Source organism: Choloepus didactylus, chromosome 4 (assembly GCF_015220235.1).
Source record: "Choloepus didactylus isolate mChoDid1 chromosome 4, mChoDid1.pri, whole genome shotgun sequence".
Classification (NCBI taxonomy): Eukaryota; Metazoa; Chordata; class Mammalia; order Pilosa; family Megalonychidae; genus Choloepus; species Choloepus didactylus.
This window is the reverse complement of record NC_051310.1, coordinates 49,849,200-49,876,376: the sequence shown is the minus strand read 5'-3', so window position 1 is coordinate 49,876,376 and position 27,177 is coordinate 49,849,200. Positions and strand designations below refer to the sequence as shown.

Genomic DNA, 27,177 nt, shown 5'->3' with positions numbered 1-27,177 from the left:
TTTTCCAAATTCTAAGTTATTTCCTCAGATATAACCTCCTAACTTGCTCTCCTATCTCTTTGTGCCTTTGCACTTATTTTTCTCTGTGCCTGAAGCACTCTTCCCGTCTCATCCTCATCTCTAGCTTTTCCCCTAATTTTTCACAACTCATTTCTACCTCAGAAAGCTTATCCTCTCAGGGGCTGGGTTATATGTTTCTCCTAGGCATTCCCACATTGCACTGTGATTAACTAACAGTATTTATTACACTAAAATTATAAATATCTACTTGAGGTGAGTTATTCTATACTAGATAGTGAGCAATTAGAAGAAAGGGAATATGCCTTTAAACGTGTCCCAGCAAAATGGCAGTGTGAGGAACTCTGTGGACCCAATCTTCGTGCAAAACAACTATGATTGGTGAAAATTATTTTTAAATGGACCATCGAAAGTGTCTTGAAATTGTCATAAAGGAACTCAGCAAATGAAGAAACATTTATTCAAGAAAATCTACTCAACCTTGGTAAGAAGAGTCTGTGGGCACTTGAGACACAACCCATAACCTCACCTCTGTCTCCCTTCCTTCTTCTTCCCCAACCCCATGATCAACATCAGGAAAACTCAACTCTGGGCAGGTGTGGCCAAGAAGATGGGATTCCCCCTTCCCTCAGCTCCCAGTCAAGTGCTATGGTATCTCGCTGGGAGGGGCAGACCACTAACATTTATCATCCCTGCCTTCCCCTTCCCGCTGTCCAGCTTCACGTTGTAGAGACTAAATTCAGTTCCTTTGAGAAGAGCTTCAGAGCTCTCTGTTCTTATAGCCTGACTGTCACCCTGGGCAAAATCTCTAAGCCACTGCTCTGGAACTAGACATGGGGACAGTGGCCTGCTTCTCTTAGGGTGATAACCCTGCTCTACAAGCACGGCAGCAGGCAGGGATGGTAAATTTTGGTCCTTGAGTATTTGGATATTTGAATATTTGCATGCTTAGAAGAAGAAAGCCTAAAAATTAGTGAGTCAAACATTCAAATTTTTAAAAATTGGTTAAATTACAACAGAATAAACCCAAAATAGTAGAAGGAAAAAGAGATTAAAGTTAAAAGTAAAATAAATGATATTATAAAAAGCTACAGTAGAGAGGCATAGCTAGAATTTTTGAAAAGACTGAAACAATGGAAAATCATCTAGCAAGAAAAAAAGGGAAGGTAAAATTAATATTAGGAATGAAAACTGGACAAGGTTACAGAAGTATCAGAGATTAAAAAGAAAATAAGAGAAGGCTATGAAAATCTTTTCAAAGGTACGTTCTATGTCTTGATTGTGGTGGTGGATACATGACTATATACATCTGTCAAAACTCATCCAATTACGCATCTAAAAAAGGGTGAATTTTACTGTGTGTAATTACATATCAATAAACATGAATTTACAGGAAAGATAATGAGAGAATGGGAAGAAAAGTTTTTTTCCAATAATTTCTTGTTATTACTATTACCAGAAGTAATAGAAATCCCAATAATTTTATAACTACTTAAGAAAATGAATCAGTAGTTAAAATTTTGACACAAAGTAAACAGAAACCCTATTTGGCTTTACATGTGAATTCGACCAAATTTTCAAGGAATAGAGCACAATGATTTTATACAAATTATTCCAGGGAATAGAAAAGGATAGACTACTCCTGACTGGCCAGTATAAACTTGGCACCAAAACTGGACAAGGATGATATGAGAAAGGAAAATTGAAAACTGATCACACTTGTTAGCATAGAGGCATATGGAGAAGTAGATTTAATATGATAAAGATGTGATTTCTTCCATAATTGACTTATATATTTAATGCAATTTAATCAAAATACCAATAGTGCTATTAGAGAAATTTGACCAACCAAATTTAAAATTTATATGAAAAAAGCAAAAGCCCAGGAATAGTAAAGATACTTCTAAAGAAGAATAAGATGAGAGGACTTTCCTTCCTAGATAAGATTTTTAAGAAAAACAAAAACCTGCAGTATTTAAAAGAGTATGATATTAGTATTGTGAACTCTAAATTGACCTTTAGAATTAGATAGTAACCCCAGAAACAGACCAAAGCTGAAGTGGCTTAGTGGAGGCCTCTTGCTATATCAAGCTTAACTCTTTCATTTCTCTATCAGAAGGGATGGGTTTGGGGGAGCTCAGAGTAGGGACTTGGGTTGCCCAAATGGTGTTGGTAGGGTAAGGAGGCTCAGGGCAGTGACTATATATTAACAGCAACAGAAATATTTTAACAACAGGTACAGAGTCACACGGTTATATACTGGCTGCACATGTGATATTTGACAGAAGTGGCTTTTTAGATCACTGGGAAAAGGACAAAATATACAATAACAGGTGCTGGAACAAATGTTATCTGTATGGAAAAAAAATGAAATGGGATCTATAACTCACACCATACATGGAAATCATTTTTAGATGGATTACAGTAGATCAAAAGTAAAACTTTAGAATAAACTTGTGGCAGAGAAGCTAGCAGTTCAACAAAGAGCTGTGCTCCTCTTTAGGTTGGCACTGTTGCTGGGAGGAGGTTGCCCAGTTAGGGACTACATTTCCCAGCCCACTCTTCATCTGGAGGAGGGCACATGACTGAGTTTTGGCCAATGAAATGTGGGCTAATTTGGCACAAACCATTGTTTCTCAAACTATCTGTGGCGATGGACCATTTCCTCCCAATCTCTTCTGGCCTGATACTTTTGTAAGATACAATAAAATTAAATTACCAGAAAAATGAACTTTAAAAAGTCACACAGATACAAGACCAATTTCTTATTATCAGATGCAACAGCCATAAAATTATTGTCAACTTGCTATGAAAGTTTACGCATTCTCAACTTCTGTACTATCTTGGGATGGAGAGTTTGGCAGATTGCCACCCTTTGTGTAACACTGATACATACTGCTTCGAGGCCTGGCCTATAAAAATCTCTTGCACAATCTCCTAAACTTTCTCTCTTTCCCTGCCTACAGGCTAGATGCCTATGTTCTGGCTTACCTTGGAAGCCATTGGCTGAAGATGGCACAGCCTTCATGGATTTTACATCCCAAGATGAATGCTTGGAACAGACTTTCCCCTACCCACCTATCCTGTTGTTAACTGAACTTAATGTGACAGAAAAATTAACGTCTTTCATGTTAAGCCACGGAGCATTCAAGGTTTATTGGTTATGCTATTAGCATTAGCTTAATTAAAAATGAAACACTGGAAAAATATTTCTGACCTTAAATTCAAAAGTCCTTATCAGAAAAGATTATAAAACTGACAATACTGAAAATAAGAATTTTTGTACACCAAAAATCACCATAATGATAGTAAATAAAAACAAGCTGCAAACTGGGAGAAGGTATTTGTAATCTGTGTAACAAATATCACTTTATTATCCAAAATATATAGAGTGCTCCTACAAATCAGTATGAAAAAGGCAAACAACTCAATTGAAAAATGGGCAAAATATGTAAACAGGCATTTCACAGTGGAGGAAATATGAACGAAAATTAGACTTTGAAAGGATCCACAACCACATTAAAAATCAGAAATGCGTATTAAAAGCACAAATAGACACCAAGTTTCCGATACTATACAGCTCAACTTGGAACTCTCCTACACTGCTAGTGGAGTAAAAATCAGCTCAACCACTCTAGAAAACAAGTTGTCATTATCTTGTAAAGATGAACACTGTGCACATTATCACCCAACAATTTCACTCCTTGTTATATACTCTAGACTCTTGCAACCTAGAAGTAGAGTTGCCAGATTAAACAAATAAAAATACAGGATGCCCAGGTAAAGTGTATTTAAGATAAACAACAAAGGGGTTTTCTGACTGTCTGGAATTCAAATTTAACTTGGCATCTAGTATTTTATGTGGCAATCCTTCTAATAGAGAAGAAATATGCAAGAGGATTTAGAGCTGCATTATTTATAATAGCAAAGTCCGGGACCCACCTAAATTTCCACTGAGGAAATAATGAATAAAGTATTTTACAGTCACACAATGGAATATTAAGCAGCAGTGAAAATGAACCACAGCTGTAAGAAACATGACTGAATCTTATAAACAATATTAAGTGGAAAAAGCAAATCAAAGAAGAACATAGTATAAACTGCAATACAATTTTCGTAAAACAGAACAACCACAACTAAATATATTGTTTAGAGATACATACATATGTGATAAAATGATATTTACAAGACATTGAAAAACAAAATAAAGGTTGTTACCAAGGTAGTGGTAGACGCAGGCAACACGGGTAAGAATTCACAGGACGATGTGACGTGTACTGCGTGTTGATGTGGTAAGTGTTGGTAATGTTCTGGTTCCTTCACGGGTGGAAGGTACTGTAGAAGGTAAACAGGGGTTCATTTTACCGCTATGATTCTTAAACGTTACACAAGTTCTTCTGTATACATCAAATGTTATATAAAACATTTAAAAATAGGTAGGGGTCAAGAAAATTAAGTGAGTTGAACCTGCATCTATGCCCTGCAATTGAGATATGGTTTAAGTGTTCCGTAGCTAGTTCCTAGGTGCAGTCTAGAGATGGGAGTGTACACAGAAAGCTAATTCAGCCAAATAATCAATAAACATATATCAGGCAGATACTTTCTGCTAAGTACTGTGCTACATCACAGCCTACGGGTGTTCTTTTGGTGGTGGTGGTGGTGGGGATGTTTACAAGAGGGTATGAAATACATCTTCCCTTCTCAAAGGTGTTTACAGAAGATTTCTAGGGGTTACATTGACAGACACAAAGCAAGCACCTTGTTACGGATATAGGGATACAGGCGATCAGGACTATAAGGGATACAGGCGATCAGGAGAAAAAGTCCAATCCATTTCTTTAGATAACGTAAACCCTTTCAAAAGAGCTGCCCTTCACCCTCCAAGTTAATGAATTTAAAGGATAGCTGAGCTAAGCTGAAAAACAACAGCACGCATCCGCGCACGCGCAGTAAACACGGTGCCCGCCACTACGGGCCGGGCTGAGAGAGGAACTGAAGAGGTTGGGTCACGTATCACGGAGCGCGTGCGTCACGGCGTAAAGGGCGGGGCGTCCGGGCCTGGTCTCCTCGGCGACCGCGGGGTTGCTGGTCCTCTCTGAAAGGGTCTCGTTCACACGTGCTGTGCGAGCCCTGGAGCCATGGGCACCCCTCCGGGCCTGCAGACCGACTGCGAGGCGTTGCTCAGCCGCTTTCAGGAGACGGACAGTGTGCGCTTCGAGGACTTCTCCGAGCTCTGGAGGAGAATGAAGTTTGGGACCATCTTCTGGTGGGTGTTTCTTGCCTACTAACCCCTCTCCCCGCCCAGGGGCGGTGCAGTCAGTTGCTTTCTTCCTCCCCGCCACGCCGCACTTGGGAAGGGTTGAGGAGAGCTGCTGATTCTGTCCGCTGCTTCTTTCTCCCCTGGGCTTTCGCTTGTTCTCAGGCTACACGCTTTCCCTTTGGTTGTATACTTTTGAAGCCTCCTCCCGAATGTGCCTCTCCGCCTGGCGGTCCTTCTAAACTTCTTTTCTTCTCCACCGTCATCTCTGCCAGGCTTATTCTCCTAGAACCCGTGTTTAAAAACAAAACAAACACGCAAGCGAACAAAAAACCCTGCATGATTGAATTAGTTAATTTGATCATGTCACTCTTCTGTGTGTTCCCAGTGCCTTTGAAATAAAGCTCAAATTCCCTTATATGACTGACAAGACCTTTTGAGACTGGCCGCTGCCCATCTCTCCAGCCTCATCTAGCAGTCTCCTCCATGCACTCACTTTCTTGCTACAGCATCTGTCTGTTTTTGTCCCTCCACAGGCGTTTCCTTAGCCCAAAGCTTTCCCTTAACCCCATTTGCCTGGTTACCTAATATACTCGGGGTTGAGCTCAAATGACAGTTCCTCGGGGAAGCCTTCCTTTGCCCTCCTAGACTAAGTAAGATGCTCGTGCGCTTTTTTCCCCCATAGTATCCTGTGCTCATTGTATCCCACCACTTACTATATTTTATTGTAACTGTGTAGTTGGAAAGGCAGTAGAGTATAGTGGTTAAGAGCACAGCTTTGGAGCCGACTTTCTGAATCTGAATGTAGGGTCCATTTCTTACTCGCTGTGCCTTTGGGCTAGTTTCTTATCTGGGCTTCCTTTCTTATACGTAAAGTAGGGGCCATGATAATACTTGATATAGTTGTTCTGAGAATTAAATGAGCTAATATATGTTAAGATGACTCGAAAGGCTTAATAGATATTACTGTTATTATTACTTTTTAATACCCTGCCTCGAGTAAGCTCTGTGAGGACAGTGACTGGATGAATCTATTCTATCTCAGTTAGCATAGCTAATTGAGCCCTTATGATTAAAACTCTGTTTTACTTGTACAGTTTGTACTTTATAGGGGATGGAGGATGGAGAGCTGTTTATTGTACAGTTAATGAAAAAGGAACTACTTTTTAATGACTACTACATGTAGTGCACTTGTAGCTTAACTTAGTTCATAGAACTCCTCTAAGAAGCAGCTATAATTATCCCTGTTTTATAGATGAGGAAATAGAGGCTTAAGGAGGTTAAGTAATTTCCCCAAGATCACACAGCTAGTAGGTGGTAGAGGAGATGTTAGAACATATGTATCTGCCTGTTCCTAAAACCCATGATCTTCCATTCTACTTCTTGGGAAAAGGGCCAGTTCAGTAAATTTTTCTAGGGTCACCCCAATTTTTAGCTAATGGGGAAAAAGTAAAATGCTAAAAGAAGCAGGGACCACTTGAGGAGTGGTTTGATTTTCTTTAGAAATTGCTTTGGTTGACAGTATTATCGTAGGTATTTTTCCTTTTTGTATGTTGTTTGAAGAGCCAAGGTGAATTCACTACCCCACTTCTTGTTTACTCAGTGCAGGACAAACTGGATTCACTATTTCTAATGTCTTTGTTGTTTTATGCTGCTATTTTTAAATAAAAATTTCTACATATATATTTGTATAGTGCATCAATCATTTGTATCTATTAAGTGATATACTCTCAGATATTTTAAATGAGGTATTAAAAATGGTCATTTTTGTGGACTAATTTCAGATCTTGCAGAGAAAACTATAATATGTACAAATTATGCATTCTTTTTTTTATACAAAGTTGTGAGAAGGATACTATGGCCTGCTGGTTTTTAAAATTTTTGGATAACTTGGCAGCAGAACAGTTTTGGATAGGTTTATTCATGATGCTATTTATGGCCACAGGAAATATATTTGCTGTGGTATGACATTTATTTATTTTATTGACAGGAGAAACCTTATAGCTCTATTAGATACTTGGACAAAGCCTCTGAGAGTAACATGGAATCTGCTTCTTCTACCTGGCTCCTTGCTAACTTTTTCATCCAGGTATCCCAAGGACAAAGAAGATTTAGTGTGAATCTCTGACTGTACTGGGAAAAATCTCCATTTTACATTAATATGCATGCAATTTTTGCATTTCACTCTGTGACATAGCCATGGTTATTTTAACATATTAGGTAATATTCTTAAATAGTAATAATTTGCAACCCCTCTAATTTGCTCCCTAGTTTGGCAATTAAAATCAGTGCTTTAGGTAGATGCATCATGTTTACCTGGTGGCTGCCTGTGTTTCTGCTTAAGCAGCACAGCAAAAAATTAGCTCTTTGTGCTTGAGTCATGAAAGGATCTGGTGTGCAATCCTCATCTAATTTGTAGCAAGTGCTATTTAAACAAGTATATACTTCTGTTTTTGTTCATTACTTATTTACTTAATAAGTTATAATATATTTTCTCTTTGTTTTCTAGTGGTAGAATGAGAAATTTAGAAAAGAACACATTTACAAAAGAAGCTTTAGCTTTGGCTTGGCGATATTTTTTACCTCCATACACATTCCAGATCAGAGTTGGTGCTTTGTATCTTCTGTATGGACTATATAACACCCAGCTGTGTCAACCAAAACAAAAGGTAATACTTCCTGAGTTGTTTTCTCCCTGCAGAAGTGTGAGACGACAAACTGATTTAAATAGAAATGCCAATGTTTTAAAACTATAATGTGTTTGTGAAAAAAAATTTATGTTTACTAGAATGTTTTTACCCTTCCTTCCTGGTTGCAGATCAGAGTTGCCCTGAAGGATTGGGATGAAGTTTTAAAATTTCAGCAAGATTTGATAAACGCACAACATTTTGATGCAGCTTATATATTTAGGAAGCTACGACTAGACAAAGCATTTCACTTTACAGCAATGCCCAAATTGGTATGTTATCTAAAATAGATTGTTTTTTCAAAATGTTAAATTATGCTTCATTGTCCATAAAGTACCTCAAGCCCCAGAAATTGGGAAGCATATTATATAGTTTCTAATACTTGTAGAAAGTTTCTTTAAAATAGGAGGAGAAAAATGCTTTTTGATAACTGTTTTTTGAAAATGGAAAATCAGACTCTGTTTTTAAATGCAGTGTGTTTCTGGATGTCATGTATTAAGCAAATTTTTTTTTTTTTTTTGACTTTTATAAATGAGTTTATTTGGATACAAATTTAGTCTGAAGGCCATGAAAATGTCCAAATTAAGGTATCAACATGAGTATACCTTCATCAAACAAAGGCCAATGGCATCTGGAAAACCTCTGTTAGTTGGAAGGCATGTGGCTGATATCTGCTGGTCCTGGATTGTGTTCTAGCCCCTCTCTCAGTCCTGTGCATTCTTCAAAGTGTCCTTCATGTCTGCAACACCTCCTTCTGTCTGTGAACACTTTTTTTTTTTTAATATTCATTTTATTGAGATATATTCACATACCACACAGTCATATAAAACAAATCATACATTCGATTGTTCACTGTACTGTTACATAGTTGTACATTCATCACCAAAATCAATCCCCAACACCCTCATTACCACACGCACAAAAATAACCAGAATAATAATTAAAGTGAAAAAGTGTGCTTCAGGTTTTAAAGCAGGGAAGGATAGTGAGGCATTTGCCTTGGGCCCCAAATTTAAGGGGCACCAAAAAACTCAGGAAATAGTATTTGAATGCAAGGTTTTAAAAAATCAAAAGTAATTAAGCAAATTTTTGTAAGAGGAATTTAGATTAGGTATCTGCAGTTACTCATGCCTTTATCCAAACATCAGAGAGGTCACAGAAAGAAGACCAGGGAATTTTAATATATCAGTTGGGGAAAATTGATAATTCCACTAATAAAATGTGATATTTCTCTAATCTGTGACAGTTGAGACTATATGGCATAGTTGAAAGAATATCAGACTAGGGGCTAAGTTCTAGTTCTGCTGTTAGCTGGCAAATCTTCTCTGAGTCTCATCTGAATTTATAAGCATGTGACATGGCATTTTATGGGATATTTCAGAAGTCTGTCTTTGAAAAATGAATTGTTTAACAAACAAAATTGTTTAACAAACACATAAATAGAGCTGCTTTTAATTCATTATGTTTACTGATGAACAGTTTTTCCTGCTGGCTTATATTTCAGCACTTAAAAAATACCATTTAAAAGATACACATTTTTTTTTTTTTAAAAGATACACATTTTAAAGTACATTCATTATCATGTAGCTGTCATATAGAATGAAGAAAAAAATTCAACGAGCTGAAGTTACAGAAGAATTTAAGGACCCAAATGATCGCGTAATGAAACTTATCACATCTGATGTATTAGAGGTAAGTTTGTTTTCATGCTGCTGAAAATGTTTTAACATTGTTTTATTGCCAGTTATATATTGAGGTTATACCATCTGGATATATCTTTAATGGATACTGAAAGGTTTTCTATGATTTTAACTAAAGTATCAGAAATAATATACCCTAAAATACATATATCAAGATTTGTGAGATACTTCTTAAAACGCAATGAGAAATGGAAAGATCTCAAAGGCTGGACTTGGCTTCAGGATATGTGGATTCAAGTTCTCAAACCACCACTCGATATGTGACTTTAGAAATGTCATAAAACATGTTTAAGGTGACTTTACTTTTGAGCACAGGTTCTTAATCTGGGGTCCATGCATGGCCTTCACATGGTCCATGTTCTCTCCATTTAAATTGTATGAAAAATTGAGTGCCATACATATGGCCACTTTGTTAGAGTTAGGTATGATAACTATTGCATTCTCAAAAAAGTTCATGCTCCCCAAAAGGTTAAGAATTGCTAGATTAGAAGGAAACTAATGTTTACTAAATGTCTAAAGATAGTATGCCACAGTTCTGTATGGTTGCAATGCATGTTTGTTGGACAGCAATTAAGCTAGTACTGGGGTTAGAAGTATACCATTTAGCAGACATCTGAGTGCTTGAAGTAAAACAAGAATGAGAATCTTGGCCCTTTAAAAGCTTTGTGAAAAAGGGGTGGGAGAGATTATATGTAGAGAAGTGTGATAAAAGTACTTTGTATAATGGAGGGAATTTGGATTTCGTCTTTTTGGCAGAAGGAAATCATTTTAAAGTTTTAGAGATTGGAGAGACTTAAAGTATATTTTACATTTAGGGTAAGGAGCCAGTTAGAAGGAAGGGTTATGTAGGAGCGAGAGAGCAAGATTCCTGCTATGGATTGGTGGGTCTGTGATCAAGTGCCCAATGGAAGGATTAGCCTTGAGCAGGAGAATGTGTACTTCTTCCTTTGACACTTGAGGGAAGTCAGTGACAATGGATACATATAATTCGTTGTGAAGATGAGAAATGGAAGGCAAAGAGAGCTGATAGCCTGAACTTCTTATAAGAGAAGGCTATGGGAGTTGTGAAAGTTTGGAATAGCCATTGTGGAAAATGGAAGAGAGATTTAGGCATACAAGAAAGGATTTGCTAGGAAGTTTTGACGTGAATCATGAATAGAGTTAGTGTTTTAGAACAGCAAGACATTGCTCTTATCAGTATTCTCCCAATGGAAAAAGAAGAAAATGATTTGAACCCAATTAGTTACAATTTTTGAGTGTTGAATAACCTGGTGGTAAAATGTTCATTTTTTTCCCAACATACCTTCTTTGGCATGCTTTTTTATTTTGGTTATTTTACTATAACTTGTTGAATTGAAGATTCCTCTGTTAAGTACAATTTATTTGTCAGCAAACAGGTGTGGAAGAGTTTAAATAGCAGAGCTGGGGGTGATACACAAAGGAGTGTTCTTTTAGGGTAATTGAGAGGAGTGTCATAAGGACCAGCCTACAAAATGCCTATTTCTGGAAGCTTCTAGGAATGGAGTGAGTTATGTGTGTGAAGTCATCCTGGATTTTTTCTGGGATCTTTGGTTTGGGACAGATCTGCCTTGAGAGCCTTATCTCTCAAAACCTCTGGCTACATTTCTTCTGTCCTAGTGTGGACTAGGACCCGTTCTCACTCATAATCCTTACATTTAATACTTTTATATTTTTCTTCTACTGTCTGCAAATGTTATGAAGTCTCCATTTCAGAATACTTGAATTTTGTCATGATTCTCTCATTCGTTGGTTGTAGTTTGATGTTTAAGGAGACCCAATAAAATGAAAAGAGAATAGGATATTGAATCAGAACATCTGTTTTTAATTCTAGCTTGGTTGCTTAAGTATGACCTTGAGCAAATAATCTGATTTCTGAGTGTTTCTTCGTTTTAAAAATTATAATCATGGTCATTACATGTACTATTGATGTACCTGGAACTATGCTAGATATTTTAGGTATGTTACCTCATAGGCAGAAGAGATGTAGTATCCCAGTTTTAAAAACAAGGAAACTGAGGCTTAGAGAAGTCAAGTGATTTGCATAAAGTAAGGTACAGACCTACTGGATTTGAATACCCAAGTTTGTAAGACTCCCGAGTCCATGTGCTTTCTTACTTTTATTTCTTAGTCCTTTAATTTTTGAATAATGCTTTACATTATATAGAGCATTTTCACAATTAATAATTAATATCATCTCAGTGATTTAGGTGCTGTTTCTTCATTTTGTACAAATGTGGAACATGATGCTTAGGTTGAGGGTCACAGTTCTAGCAAGTCATAGAAATCAGGCATAAAACCAGGTCCAACTAGTGGTCTTTCCACTATTTTGTATTGTATGTAGTAAAATAATGGAGTATAGCACATTGGAAATTGTAGAATTAGGGGTTTCCCACATCTGGGTACTATTTCCTCTTTGCAGTTCCTGCATATGTGAACACTCACCATTACCAAGCAGTTTCTGGTTCCTTGCACATATTTTGATACCACTAAAGTCTACTAGAAAGAAATTGAGGAATCTAACTTGGGAATGACTCAGGTGCTGCAGTGACCATCCATAATGGAAATATCAGTAGTTCTCTCCTAGTCTTAGAAACATGCCCCCATACCAGGTTTAATAAGACACTTTAAGTCTGCCTGTAGTGTTATCTTTCTCCTTACCTCAGACCTGCTGGAGGTTTCTGAGGGAGGAGGGTCTAATTAATAAATGATGCCACAAGTGGTGTCATAAATCATCCTCTATTGCTTTTAATCCTGAATCTTATCACTGAAGTAATGATGAAGCTTATGGGAAGGGCACACATTTTGGGATTTGTGAAAGTCAGCACATGTCTAGAGTGTTGGGTGAAAATCATTATATAGAAATTTCCAGCCCAGTATGAAAGAAGTATGTAAATATTCTTGATGTGACAATATGATATAAAGCTATCATTTTAGTTATCAGTAGGGATATTAAACGATATATTGTACTATAAAATTTTTTCTAACATCCTGGAATGTAATCTAGTGTTAACTATGTAGTCTTTCCCCAGTCTGTCTCCTCAACAGTGTATCTTAGTTAATGTGTGTTGACTTAAATTTAGTGAATTCGTATCTCTGAGTAGCAGCTTCTACATTAATAAAGTTGTAGTGTTTTTCTTGCATGATTGTGTTTTCTTCTGTACATGGTAGCATGCTATGCCTGGTGAATTCAGTCACTTTGGAAGATGATTTAATTTGTTTGTTTGTTTTGCCTTTAAGTTTCTCCTCAAAAATTGAAATAAAAGACTTGTTGTTTCACTTTTAGGAAATGATGAATGTTCATGATCATTATCAGAACATGAAACATATCATTTCAGCTGATAAGTCCAAGCCAGACACAGCCCTTAGTTTGATAAAGGATGATTTTTTCGACAATATTAAGAACATAGTTTTGGAGCATCAGCAGTGGCACAAAGATAGAAAGGTATGCAATTGCTTAATACTTTTGCATTATACGTGAATGTTTAGACATGGATGATAATGTCAAGAGGCAGGTGCTTACTTTGCCATTTGTTAGCTCTGATGCTATTTAACCTTACAAATGGATTACTTATGTATTTTTATAGAGTAGTAGGTAATATTGTTATACTACAGATTTATTATAATCTAAAATTTGGCATTTTTCAGAAGTTGTACACTGGCAGTGTTTGAGCCAAATCCTGCATGCAGATGTGGTGTTTTTTTGGCCTTCACAGTGTTGATCCTAACATTGTTTTAAAATTTTGAATTAATTACCAATATTTAAATACTAGTTGACTTTATCTGAAATTCTGGATATCCAAGTTCTCTTAAAAATCAGAAAGTCTAGTAATACTAGTCCCATAACAGGTAGCTGGACCTGAGTGGTGGCTTCTCCCATTATGACAGGGCATTTGCTTCTCTGATTACCACATTCTCTTTCTGTCTTGTTTTATTCTTTTACATCACCTGCTTTATCCTGGGTCACTTTAGTCTGTGACTTCTGAAGTACAACTAACAGGCTCAAGAAATGGACATTTCTAATCTCATGAACACATATCTTCAATTAGTCTTCTAATCCAAAGATATTGTTGCTAAAGTTTCCCATATTCTATATTAGCCTTTCCAGCTAAAGAAACTTTTCTAGTGTGGACCCCTAAAGGCCAGCCTTGCTGAATTTACCTTTTTTTTAAAAAAATTTTTTATTAAAGAATTTGTAGGTTTATAGAACAAGCGTGCATAAAAGACGGAATTTCCATACACTGAATTTACCTTTGAAGCCACTACTCCATTTTATTTTAGTAAATGCTTCTAGGGAAAAAAAGTGAGGTAAAAAATAAGTAATTTCTGATTATCTACCAAGTATAAAATGTATTTGTGTTTTCACAACTGCCAGATAGATGTTGTCTTGTCTTTCAGAAATATTTGTTGCCATTTTTTTCTCCAAAATATAAAGGAAGCTAGCTCAAGACTTAATTTTAGAAAAGATAAACAAGGAAAGTGATAAGATGATAGTCTTGGGAGAAGGAAATAATTTCTTTCTCTACTCGTATTTATTTTAATGAGAGAGCAGGTTTTTAGAAAGTTTGAATACTTTAGGTGTTAAATTCGGTTACACAAATTACCTAGACATTTAAAGTAAAATCTGTTTTACTCTCTTTTAATAAACTCTCTTCAATGCGCATTATTAAGACAAGTTTTACCTCTGAAAATCTGAAAGAAAGAGAATAAACTGATTTTCATACTAACACATAAAGTTGGTTATCCTTCATTAGTTGAGAGGATTTAGGCATTTTATTGTTGAATTTTTGAACTATTCTGAAATCTAATGTGATCTTAATGTCAAGTAGTGATCCATGCTACAATAATGTGAAATGATCTTTCAGTTTTTCAGTATTTAAAACTAATCTCATTGTTCTGAAATTAATTTGCAATTAATTTTTAGTTAATTTGAATCATAAATGTGTGTATACACACACACACATATCTATATATTTTGCTCTTTCAGAATCCATCCTTAAAATCAAAAATGAAAGGTGGAGAAGAAAAGAAAGAAGGAGATTCACAAGAACCAGAGGTCAGAAAAATTCTCTGTATGATTGTTTATGGGCAAAAGTTTGGTTAGCTCTTTTTCAATGATTGTGTATATTAAGATTTACAACCCTGGGTCAGCACGATAATGTCTCAGAAAACTCTGAAACTTGGGTTCCATGAAGAACTAATCTGTTCCTTACTGGAAAACTTGTGCAAGACCACATCAGGTGTGGGTTGGGTGTGAGGATATTGACATTTTGAGCAGGGAAAGGGAAGGGTAGTGGAAGATGCCTTTCGTACTTAAAGAGTCTGAGTAAGCCTTTTGTAAAATGTTTCTTCTCATTTCCTGTCAGCCTTTACACCGGTCTGGGGCTCAAGCTACTATTTACTGCTTCCTGCCCCCAGAGTTTTCATCTATCTTAGTGAATGAGAGGAGGAGCCATCTTTGGGAATAGGCAGATGAGGAGGGAGTGGCAACCAAGGGCCCTGTCAGAGCACCATGGCTTTTGTTCATATTATGTTTCTGGAATCCTGAATGAAAATGATCAACAGTTATGGGGATAATATTATGGCACCTTCTGTGTCTGCTAGAGAACGCGGTATGTGCTTATTCAATATGGGCCCATTAAATGTTAGTTTCTTTTACCCTGTCTTCTATCGCAAATCTTATTTCTGATAACAAACACTCGGGTATTCATAATTTCATTTAATGTTTGTTTGTTTAACTTTTCCTTCCTGTGTGTTTTATTTCTAGAAATGCGAAAGGGCAGAAGCATTAGCAAAAATAAAATCAAAGGCCTTTTCAGTTGTCATTCAGGTAAGTTATTCTTTAATAAGGTAATTTAGAAATTGGATGCTTTTTTAATTACATTTTTATTTTTCATCAAATTAATACATGTACATAGCAGGTAAATACCAAAAAATTTCTAAAAGACAAGAAGTTGAAGGTGGCTGCCTCCAAAGATTAGAAATACAGTATGAATGGATAGAGCAGGGAACTGCTGAGTTATATAAACCGTATAGTAGTATTTGACTTTTTAGGCTGGTAATTTGATGCCATTGTTCTTTGTTGCTGTCTGGCTTCTAGTATTCATTGTTGATCCTGGAAACTTTTAGGGTCTTCTTTTTATCCCTCAATTTTCGAGATTTCAAGATACTGTAACTTGGTGTAGGTTTTTTTTCACTCACTGTCCTTGGCACTCATGGTAGAAATCCTTTGAATCTGCTTTCAGTTTTGAGAAATTTCATATATTGTTTCTTTGATAATATTCTTTGCTCCATTTTGAACTTTTTCTTTTTTTGAATTTTTCTTAATCTTCTCTTATATTTTCTTTTTTAAAAATGAATTTTTTATTGTGAACTTTAACATATATACACAACAGTGATAACTTGCAAGGTACAATTGAACAAGTAGTTAGAAAACAAACTTTAAAGAATATCATGGGTCATAGTACCACAACTTCAGCTTTTTCCATTATTGTAAAATATAACATACATACAGAAAGGTGTTAACTTTCTATGTGCAGCTCAACAGCAGTTACATAGGTAATTTCAAAAATTATTATGGGTTACAGTTCCACAGTTTCAGTTCTTTCCTTATTATGCCAAATAGGGTATTTACACATAGGTGAAGACTTTCAAAGCACAATTCAAGAAGTAGCTAAAGAGCAAATTTCAAAGGATGTTATAGGGTACAGTTCTGCCATGTCATTTATCTCCTTCCATCTATTCCAACATCCCAGCATCTAAAAAAATATAAAAAATATATATATTTATATAAAGTTTCAGTATTCATAGACCTTTGTTAAATCTTATTTGTTACTACCCCTTCCTCTCACTTAATCTTTTTCTCTGTCTTCGGGGGTGTCTAGGCAGTGAACAACCTAACTTTTTCGTATTGAAAGGGTATGTCAACAGTATGGGTAAAGGGGCTACGTGCGATTATTGTTCTTAAAGAGGCTGTTGCCTCAGGGTTTTGGGACTTGTCTGGCATAGGAATACTCTGGTGGATTTAAGTTTCTGAGAAAGAAAACTTAGTGAGTGAATCTTTTATAGAATTTCAGGTTGGGACCTAGGTATTTGGGGACTGCTTTTGGTAAGGATGTGGTGTATTGTGGCCATTTGGGATGTCTAGCTGGAGCTTGCATAAGAGAAACCTCCAGGATAGCCTCTTGACTCAATTTGGGATCTCTCACCCATTGTGGCCTCAGCTTGTTACCTTTCTTTTTTTCTGCTTTCAGTCAAGTAGGCATTTTCAATCACTCGCTGCCAGGGCCAGGCTCATTCCTGGGCATCATGTCCCACGTTGCCAGGAAGAGTCATTACCCTGGGAGTCATGTCCCTCGCTGGGGGGAGGTTAATGAATTTATTTGCCAAGTTAGGTGTAGAAAGAGAAAGGCCACATCTGAGTAACAAAGAGGTTCCCTGGAGGTGCCTCTTAGGCATATTTATAGGAGGGCTCAGCCTGCCATTTATAACCCTAAGTTTCGTAAGAGCAAGCCTTAAGTTGAGGGCTTGATTTATTAAGTAGTGGGTTCCTAATTTCACTTAACATATATATTCTATCCCAAGATAAATGGTCAGTTTCTTACATTGTCTTCACTTAGTTGTACAATCATCATCACTATCAACTTTAAACAATTATCATAACATAATACATCCCAAAGTTCTTATCAGCTGCTAATTATTCATCCTGAGTATTGCTGTAGTGTTGGTAAGATATTTCTATTAAATGTGGTCTTTAATATGTAATGGGTAGTTTTTCCATATGCCATTCTGTTGTTAACCCTCTGTACCAGTGTCATACCATGTAAGTAAATCATGCTAACACATGTTTAGGTTTGTGGTGCTACTCTGTGGGTTACATGCCTTTAAACAACCATTGACGAACACGTTTGCCCTCAATGTGTTACGATACTTATAATCCCGTTAATGAACCATAGTCACACCTGACCATTCCCACACCATGAAGTTCATCCTCATTATTGTATCTGTACATATTAGATTATCATTCCCCTTTCACTAACTTCTATCTCTAGGTCCCCTATATTCTGCATTATAAAAGACACTTATTTTATGTTTTTCACAGAGTTCACATTAGTGGTAACAAACAATATCTCTCCTTTTGTGTCTGGCTTATTTCACTCAGCATTATGTCTTCAACGTTCATCTTTTGTCATATGTTTCATGGCCTTGTTCCTTCCTACTGCTGCATAGTGTTCCATCGTATGTATATACCATGTTTTATTTATCCACTCATCTGTTGAAGGACATTGGGATTTTTTCCATCTCTTGACAATTGTGAACAATGCTGCTATGAACATTGGTGTGCAAATATCTATTCGTGTCACTGCCTTCAGATCTTCTGGGTATATACTGAGAAGTGAAATTGCTGGATCATAGGGTAACTCAATATCTCTTTTTCTGAGGAACCACCAAACTGTCTTCCACAGTCCCACCAGCAGTGAATAAGAGTTGCAATTTCTCCACATCCTCTCCAGCATTTGTAGTTTCTTGTTTGTTTAATGGCAGCCATTCTTATTGGTCTGAGATGGTATTTCATTGTGGTCTTGATTTGCCTCTCCCCAATAGCTAGTGAAGATGAACAGTTTAACAGTTTCTCATGTGTTTTTCAGTCATTTGCACTTCCTCCTTGGAGAAATGTCTTTTCATGTTTTTTGCCCATATTATAATTGGGCTGTTTGTACTATTGTCATTGAGTTGTAGAATATCTTTATATATGCAAGGTATCAGTCTCTTATCAGATACATGGTTTTCAAATATTTTCTTCCATTGTGTTCACCTTTTTCACAATTTCCTTTGAGGTAAAGAAGCTTTTAATTTTGAGGAGTTTCCGTTTATCTATTTGTACTTTCACTTCTTGTGCTTTGGGTCTAAGGTCTAAGAAGCTACCTCCTGTTACTAGGTCTTGAGATGTTTCCTACATTATCTTTTAGGAGTTTTATGTTACTGTCTCTTATATTGAGGTCTTTGATCCACTTTGAGTTAATTTTTGTATAGGGTGTGAGGTAGGGGTCCTCTTTCATTTTTTCAATATGGATATTCAGCTCTCTCAGTCTCATTTGTTGAAGATACTGTTCTGCCCAAGTTCAGTGGATTTGGGTGACTTATCAAAAATCAGTCGACTGTAGAATCTGGGGGTCTATTTCTGAATTCTCAGTTTGATTCCATTGATCAATTGGCTGTCTTTGTGCCAATACCCTGCTTTTTTGACTATTGTGGCTTTATTGTAGGCTTCAAAGACAAGAAGTTTAAGTCCTCCCACTGCTTTTTTCTTTTTTAGGATGTTTTTAGCAATTCAAGACCCGTTTCCCTTCCAAATAAATTTAATAACTACTTTTCCAAGTTTGCAAAGTAACTTGTTGGAATTTTGATTGGCATTGCATTGAATCTGTAGATCAGTTTGTGTAGCATTGCTATCTTAATGATGTTTAGCCTTCCTATCCACTAACAAAGAATATCTTTCCATCTCTTTAGATCCCCTTTTATTTCTTTTAGTAAAGTTATGTAATTTTCTGTGTAGAGGTCTTTTACATCCTTGGTTGAGTTTATGCCTAGTTACTTCAGTTTTTTAGTTGCTATTGTGAATGGAATCTTTTTCTTGAGTGTCTCTTCAGTTAGGTCATTTCTAGTGTATTATGTGCATTAATTTTGTATCCTGCCCATTTGCTGTATTTATTTATTAGTTCAGGTAGCTGTGTCATCGATTTTTCAGGGTTTTTCAAATATAAGATCATTTCATCTGCAAATAATGACAGTTTTACTTCTTCTTTTCCAATTTGGATGCTTTTTATTTCTTTAATTGCTCTGGCTGGACTTCTAGCACAATGTTGAATAATACTGGTGACAGTGGGCATCCTTGTCTTTTTGCTGTTCTTAGAGCGAAGGCTTTCAGTTTCTGCCACTGAGTACTGTGCTAGCTGTGGGTTTTTCATATATGCCCTTTATCATCCAGAGGAAGTCTCCTTCCATTCCTACCTTTTGAAGTGTTTTCATCAAAAAAGGGATGCTGAATTTTGTCGAATGCTTTTTCAGCATCTATTAAGATGATCATTTGATTTTTCCCTTTTGATTTGTTAATGTGTTTTATTACATTGATTGATGTTCTTATGTTGAACCACCCTTGCATGCCTGGGATGAACCCCACTTGGTCATGGTGTATGATTTTTTTTAATGTGTCTTTGGATTCAGTTTGCAAGTATTTTGTTGAGAATTTTTGCGTCTATATTCATTGGGGAGATTGGCCTGTAGTTTTCCTTTTTTGTAGTATCTTTATCAGGTTTTGGTATTAGAGTGATGTTGGCTTCATAAAATGAGTTAGGCAGTGTTCCATTTTCTTAAACTTTTTAAAAGAGTTTGAGTAGGAATGGTGTCAATTCTTTCTGGAAAGTTTGGTAAAATTCCCCTGTGAAGACATCTGACCCTGGGCTTTTATTTGTAGGAAGCTTTTTGATGAGTGGCTTGCTCTGTTTACTTGTAATTGGTTTGTTGAAGTCTTCTATTTCTTCTCTGGTCAGTCTAGGTTGTTCTTGTGTTTCCAGGAAATTATCCATTTCCTCTAAATGTCTAGTTTGTTGGCATACAGTTGTTCATAGTATCTGTGCTGGTTTGGATGTATTATGTCCCGCAAAACGCCATGTTCTTTGATACAGTCCTGTGGGGACAGATGTATTAGTGTTGATTGGATTGTAATCCTTTGATTGAGTGTTTCCATGGAGATATGACTCAGTCAGCTGTGGGTGAAGGGTTTGATTGGATAATTTCCATGGAGGTGTTACCCCACTCATTCAGGGTGGGTGTTAATTGGATCACTGGAGTCGTATAATGGAATTCACAGACAGAAGGACATCAGAGCAACTGAGAGTGACATTTTGAAGAGGAGCTGCAGCTTACAGAGACATTCTGAAGATGGCCGTTGACAGCAGAGTTTTGCTGATGCTTTGGAGGTACTAGCCCAGAGTTTGCCCTGAGAAGCTACAGCTAAGAGGGACACTTTGAAGAATGCACAGGAGCCAAGAGAGGAGCTGGAACAGTAGACGCCACCCACAAGCCTTCCCAGGTAACAGGTTTTCCGGATGCCAATGGCCTTTCTCCAGTGTAGGTACCCTTTGTTGATGCCTGACCTTGGACACTTTATGGCCTTAAGACTGTAACTTTGTAACCAAATAAACCCCCTTTATAAAAGCCAATCTATTTCTGGTGTTTTGCAAATGGCAGCCTTAGCAAACCAGAACAGTATCCTCTTACAGTTTTTTAAATTACTTTGGGATCCACAGTAAAGTTCCCCCTTTTACTTACTATTTTTTTTGGGTCTTCTCTCTTTTTGACTTTTTAGAGCTATAAATTTCCCCCTCAATTCCGCATTCACTGCATCCCATAAATTTTTTTTTTTTTTTTTTTTTCCATACAAAACAAATTGTACTTTCGATTGTTTACAGTACCATTACATAGTTGTACATTCATCACCTAAATCAATCCCTGACACCTTCATTAGCACACACACAAAAATAACAAGAATAATAATTAGAGTGAAAAAGAGCAATTGAAGTAAAAAAGAACACTAGGTACCTTTGTCTGTTTGTTTGCTTCCCCTACTTTTCTACACATCGATCCATAAACTAGACAAAGTGGAGTTTGGTCCTTATGGCATTCCCAATCCCACTGTCACCCCTCATAAGCTACATTTTTATACAACTGTCTTCGAGATTCATGGGTTCTGGGTTGTAGTTTAATAGTTTCAGGTATCCACCACCAGCTACCCCAATTCTTTAGAACCTAAAAAAGGTTGTCTAAAGTGTGCGTAAGAGTGCCCACCAGAGTGATCTCTCGGCTCGTTTTGGAATCTCTCTGCCACTGAAGCTTATTTCATTTCCTTTCACATCCCCCTTTTGGTCAAGAAGATGTTCTCCATCCCACGATGCCGGGTCTACATTCCTCCCCGGGAGTCATATTCCACGTTGCCAGGGAGATTCACTTCCCTGGGTGTCTGATCCCACGTAGGGGGGAGTGCATCCCATAAATTTTGATATGTTGTGTTCTCTTTTTCATTCGTCTCTAGATATTGAACAATTTCTCTTACAGTTTCTTCTTTGAGCCACTGATTGCTTAGGAGTGTGTTGTGTAACCTCCAGATATATGTGAATGTTCTAGATCTGTGATGGTTATTGACTTCTAGTTGCATTCCATTGTGGTCAGAGAATGTGCTTTGAATAGTTTCTATCTTTTTAAATTTATTGAGGCTTGTTTTATGCTCCAGCTTATGATCTATCCTGGAAAAAGTTCCATGAGCACTAGAGAAGAATGTATATCCTGGTAATTTGGGATGTAATGCTCTGTTTATGTCTGTTAAGTCTAATTTGTTTATCACTTTGTTTAGGTCCTCAGTTTCCTTATTGGTCCTCTGTCTAGTTGATCTATCTATAGGAGAGAATGGTGTATTGAAGTCTCCCATGATTATTGTGAAAATATCTGTTGCTTCCTTCAGTTTTGCCAATGTTTGTCTCATGTACTTTGGAGCACCTTGATTGGGTGCATAAACATTTATGATTGTTATTTCTTCTTGTTGAATTGTCCCTTGTATTAGAATATAGTGTCTTTCTTTGTCTCTTATGACATCCTTGCATTTAAAGTCTAGTTTATCTGAGGTTAGTATTGCTACTCCTGCTTTTTTTTTGAGCTGTAGCTTGCGTGGTATATTTTTTTCTGTCCTTTCACTTTCAATCTCTTTGTGTCACTGGGTCTAAGATGAGTCTCTTGTAAACAGCATATTGATGGTTCATATTTTTCAATCCGTTCTTCCAATTTGTATCTTTTTATTGGGGGGAGTTTAATCCATTCACATTCCGTGTTATTACTGTGAAGGCAATTCTTGAAACAGCCATCTTATCCTTTGGTTTTTATTTGTCAGATCTATTTTTTTCCACCCTCTCTTTATTTCCTTTAAGTTACCCTTACTAATACTCTTCAATTCCATGCTCCTTTCCAGACCTCGTACTTTCTTTTTTTTCTCAGCTGGTAGAGCTCCCTTTAGTATTTCTTGTTTACAAATTCTCTCAGCATTTGTTGTCTGAAAATTTTAAGCTCTCCCACAGTTGTGAAGGAGAGCTTTGCTGGATAAAGAATTCTTGGCTGGCAATTTTTCTCTCTCCTCCATGGTGCCTGCCGAGTAGTCAGTATTTAGTCTTAAGTTGTTTCCCTTGTGTGTGGTGAATCGCTTCTCTCTTGCTGCTTACGGAACTTTCTCCTCTTCAGCATTTGACAGTTTGATCAGAATATGTTTCAGAGTGGGCTTATTTGGATTTATTCTGTTTGGAATTCGTTGGGCATCTTTGATTTGCATATTTCTGTCATTTAGAAGGGTTGGGATGCTTTCCCCAACAATGTCTTTGAATACTCTTCTTAGCCCTTTAGTCTGCTCTTCACTTTCTGGAACACCAATGATTCTTATATTTTGTGTGTGTCAAGTTGTCCATCATTTCCCTGAGATCCATTTCAAATTTTTCTTTTTTTTCCACCATTCATTCTTTTTTGCTTTCACATTCCATCCTCCTGTCTTCGAGGTTGCCATTTCGTTTCTCTTCCTCTTCAAATTTGCTGTTATGTATCTCAAGAATATTTTTTTTCCATAAGATCTGCTATTTTTTTTATTTACTCCTGCAGATTCTTCTTTATGCTCTTCTAGGGTGTTCTTCATGTTCATTATATCCTGAGCCATAACACTAATGTTTGCGTGTATTTCTTTGATTAATTGCTCTAGGTTCCTTGTTTCCTCTGGCTGTTTAATTTGGATGTTTGGGTTATCCGTATCTTTTGGTTATTCCTATGCTTTATAATTATCTGTTGTTTGACCTCGTGGCATTTGTGTATCTTGATAGTGTTCTTTTAGGATCTGCAGGATTTTTTGAACTTTTATCTGTAATTTGGCAGAGCTACAGCTTGGTGTAGAGCACTTTCCCTGAGCTCCAGCAGATGGCGCTCTTGAGTCACCTCTTCCCCCCCAGCCAGTTCACCCACTACTTTGTCTATACACTGATGGGGGTCCAAACCATGTGGAAGTCCAATCAGTGTACCAATTTTCTGTGTGCACCAGGGAATTCTAGCCCTGTGGGTGGGGGGCAAACTCTGCAGTTTGGCAGGTGGTCTGCTCCAGGACATAGTGGTCCTGTCTGTTCCCGGGGCTGTGGGTGGAGTACTCTGGGACTGTAGAGCTGGATGTCTCACCATCCAGCTCAAATGCCCCACAGTCTCTGTCTGCCATGCGCCCAAGAGTCCCTGGGATTGGGGGAGGACGCCTGTCACTTCCATGCAGTGCCCCCTACTCTAGGCTGTGCACACCTTGTGGGCTTCTGTGGAGGGCTAGTGGATGCCTGTCACAAGCCCGCTGAATCCCAAATTCCCTCAACAAAGCTCTCAGCCATGGGGCTGTGAAGAGAGATCTTCCCAGCCAACTGCAAGGATGGCTGCATAGGGCACGGAAAGCTGCCCCTTTCCATGCTTGTCTGCCTGCTCCAGCCTCCGGTCCCTGGCATGGGGGCTCTTGGCTGTGCGTCTGCAAAGGGTTTTCACCTGAGCCAAGTGCCGAGGAGGGTGTCTGTGGTACAGAAGGCATCTCACTTTTGTGCTGGTCAACTGGCTCCAACCGCTCGTTCCCCACGGCCTTCTGGGCTGAACACTTGCCAGTCTTGAACTCAGTATCTCCATTTCTCAAGTACACACTCACTATGGGTGTAGAAGTTCCTGCCCAGCTAGTGGAACCCTGGTACTGCTGTTCTGGAGCCCTTTGTCCTTTATCTAGTGTTGTTCACAGAGGAGAGTTTTGCCTTGTCTCTCCTAATCTGTCTTCTCAGAACTCCTGTTCGATTTTCAATTTCTATCTCTTTTTCTATTTTCAGGGACATTTCTTCAACTTAATCTTCTGAACCATATTATTGATTTTTTTTTTAATTTCTGGTGACATTTTTCATTACTAATAATTTGTTCTCTGGATGTTTGCTTTCTTACCTTTTAAAAAACTGCACTCTTTTTCCTTTTTTTGGTGGACATTGTCTCTTCCTTTATCTCTGAGGATATTCACTACAGTTTTTTGAAATTTCCTTCTATTTCTTGAGTTCTTTTTTTCTATTTATTTTGATCACTATCTTATTTTGGTGGCTTTTCACATATGTTTTGAAGGTCGTCAGATGTTTGTTCATATTTAATAGTGGTCGGGTGGAGATACAGCTTTTTTTTTTTAACCTCAATATTTCTTTTTTCTTAGATCTAGTCATTTCTACCAGAGAGAAATCTTCCATTCCCTTGTCTAGGGATGAAGGGTGGGAAATAACCTAGCTAGCTGCCTGTGTTTTGAGAGCCTACAGGGAGACTCAGCCAAGAGGCTTACCATTCCCTTTGCTTGACCCTGTATTTTCAGTAAGAGGCCTCATTCCCATCCTCATCAATATCTGTATCCTCAAGTCTCTCTGGTTTAGCCTTTCTAGGGAGCAAACCTCCTGTTTCCTATGGAAGGAGGCCCAGTTGCTCTGCTTTGAGGCTAGGGGATGGAACATATTTTTTATATAGATAATCAATAAATCTACCCATCTTTAGAGTCCCATTTCTCATGACACTAATTCCTAATCCACTTGGGTCAACTTGCTTTTTTTGTGCAGGCAATTAGACTTCTGCTTTCTTCATTCTGTTAAGTTAGCTATCATTCACTTTCCCAGTTTCTATCTTCAAAATTTTGTCATCTTCGGTAACTACGTCATTTCCCGTTATCTCTGTTTTTGTGGGTTTTTGCTTTTTTTATTCCTTTACTATCATTTTAGTGCGGTTTCCAGAGGGAGCACTGATAAATTTGTGTTTAACATGTTTTTCCTGTTATTTTCCCCCCATGAATCTAAAAATGTCTCTATTCTGCAGGAAATTACTTTCATTTTCTAGTTGTAAAAATAAAAAAGGAATGAATAAAAAAAAATTATGTGACTGTAGATTAGTTAAGCATTATGTATTTGTTACACCAGAGTAAATGGAATATAAAATATTGTTGAGTGAAAGCATCAAGGACAATAAACTATCCCAAATTCTTTTTGACCAAAACTCTCTTTTCATATTATATCTTGGTAATTGATGTTTAACATTTCTCTTAGGGCCATGTGAAATAATTTTTAATCATTAAATCATTAAATTATATTTCCCATAGATTGTTATGAGTATGTGTCATTGCATGGCAGTTTTTTTTTCTTTTTTTCTTTTTTTGGGTACAATTGACATTCCATCCATTGTAGTTTTTAAAGAACTATTAATACCTGTTCTGCATATATGACATTAACTGAAAATTCCTGTGTTAGTCAAGAATCTTTGGCTTAAGGAAATAAGGGAATTCATTGACTGATATAATTAAAAAAGACCCTCGCCTCAGATGTAATTATGATTGTCCCTCCATCTTTCACCTCTTATGTTGTTTTCATTGTCTTATTGCATTGTTCATAACAGCTCTAGCATTGTATCTTCCCAGTTTAGGTTTATTGGAAAGAGATAATTTTTCCTTCTTAGTAGTTAAACAAAATTCTAAACTGAGTTACATTAGCTATGATTCAGATCACATGGCCATACCTGGAACCAAGGATAAAGTAGTTCCATTCAAAACACATGGTGATATTTCCCAAGGAAAATAAGGCATTATTAGAAGAAAGGGGGAAAAGGTTATTAGGCAATAAGAAACAGTACTTGTCTTCTACACCTCCATTTTCAAAACCATGCCAAATAACAGAACAACTACATGTTAACCCAATATGAACAGATGCTGATGACAGCTGCGGAGAATTTTTCATGTTATAAAGATAAAAGACTATGTACATGAGGCAAGTAAGTATGTTAAACAAGCCAGTGTAATGGGAATGTAGGTAATATACTTTATGACAAGCTTTTGTGTAAAGATTTTCTCATCTTTGATTGCATATTTTGTCTTTTTTAAATTACTGCATACATTTCTATTATTTTTACCTATCAATTGGATTCATTTTGTGGTTCATTGTGGTTAATTGGATTTCTTAAGGCATCCAAGTCAAGAAGGCATCGTCAAGTCAGACCTGACTCTTCTGATTCTGATACTGCATCTGGTCAAGGACAAATTCAAGCAACCAGAAAAAAAAGAAACAAAGAAACATTGAAATCAGCAGGGAAGAATATGTCTTCCAGAAACAAAGGTAACTTTTTGAAGTCTTTCTGACACTCAAGGGAGAATGGGTCTTATTTACAACTTTCCCCTCCCTCCCTCCCTCCCTCCCTTCCTTCCTTCTTCCATTCTCCTTCCGTCCCTCCTTCTCTTCCTCTCTCCCTCCCTCCCTCCTTCCCGCCCTCCTTTTCTTGTTTTACTAAGAGCCTTATGAGATTTAATTTTTAAAAACAAATTACTTCTCTTAGATTTCTTGGAATCTTATTGCTGAATGGGACTCAAGGAGTCATATCAAATTCATCATTTCCT

The 27,177-nt window shown here is 37.1% G+C and overlaps 1 protein-coding gene across 1 annotated transcript in view; it reads left to right on the top strand.

Moving 5' to 3' along the window:
* The first annotated feature begins 5,065 nt into the window (after window positions 1-5,065).
* SNAPC1 (small nuclear RNA activating complex polypeptide 1) overlaps window positions 5,066-27,177 on the top strand; it is a 41,832-nt gene continuing 19,720 nt past the window's right edge. Inside the window, exons 1-8 of the mRNA XM_037835301.1 lie at window positions 5,066-5,284; window positions 7,785-7,944; window positions 8,094-8,234; window positions 9,550-9,654; window positions 12,967-13,125; window positions 14,668-14,736; window positions 15,448-15,510; window positions 26,749-26,899. Of these exons, the coding sequence (XP_037691229.1) occupies window positions 5,157-5,284; window positions 7,785-7,944; window positions 8,094-8,234; window positions 9,550-9,654; window positions 12,967-13,125; window positions 14,668-14,736; window positions 15,448-15,510; window positions 26,749-26,899 (976 nt within the window). The 5' untranslated portion in view covers window positions 5,066-5,156. The remainder of the gene's footprint in view (window positions 5,285-7,784; window positions 7,945-8,093; window positions 8,235-9,549; window positions 9,655-12,966; window positions 13,126-14,667; window positions 14,737-15,447; window positions 15,511-26,748; window positions 26,900-27,177) is intronic.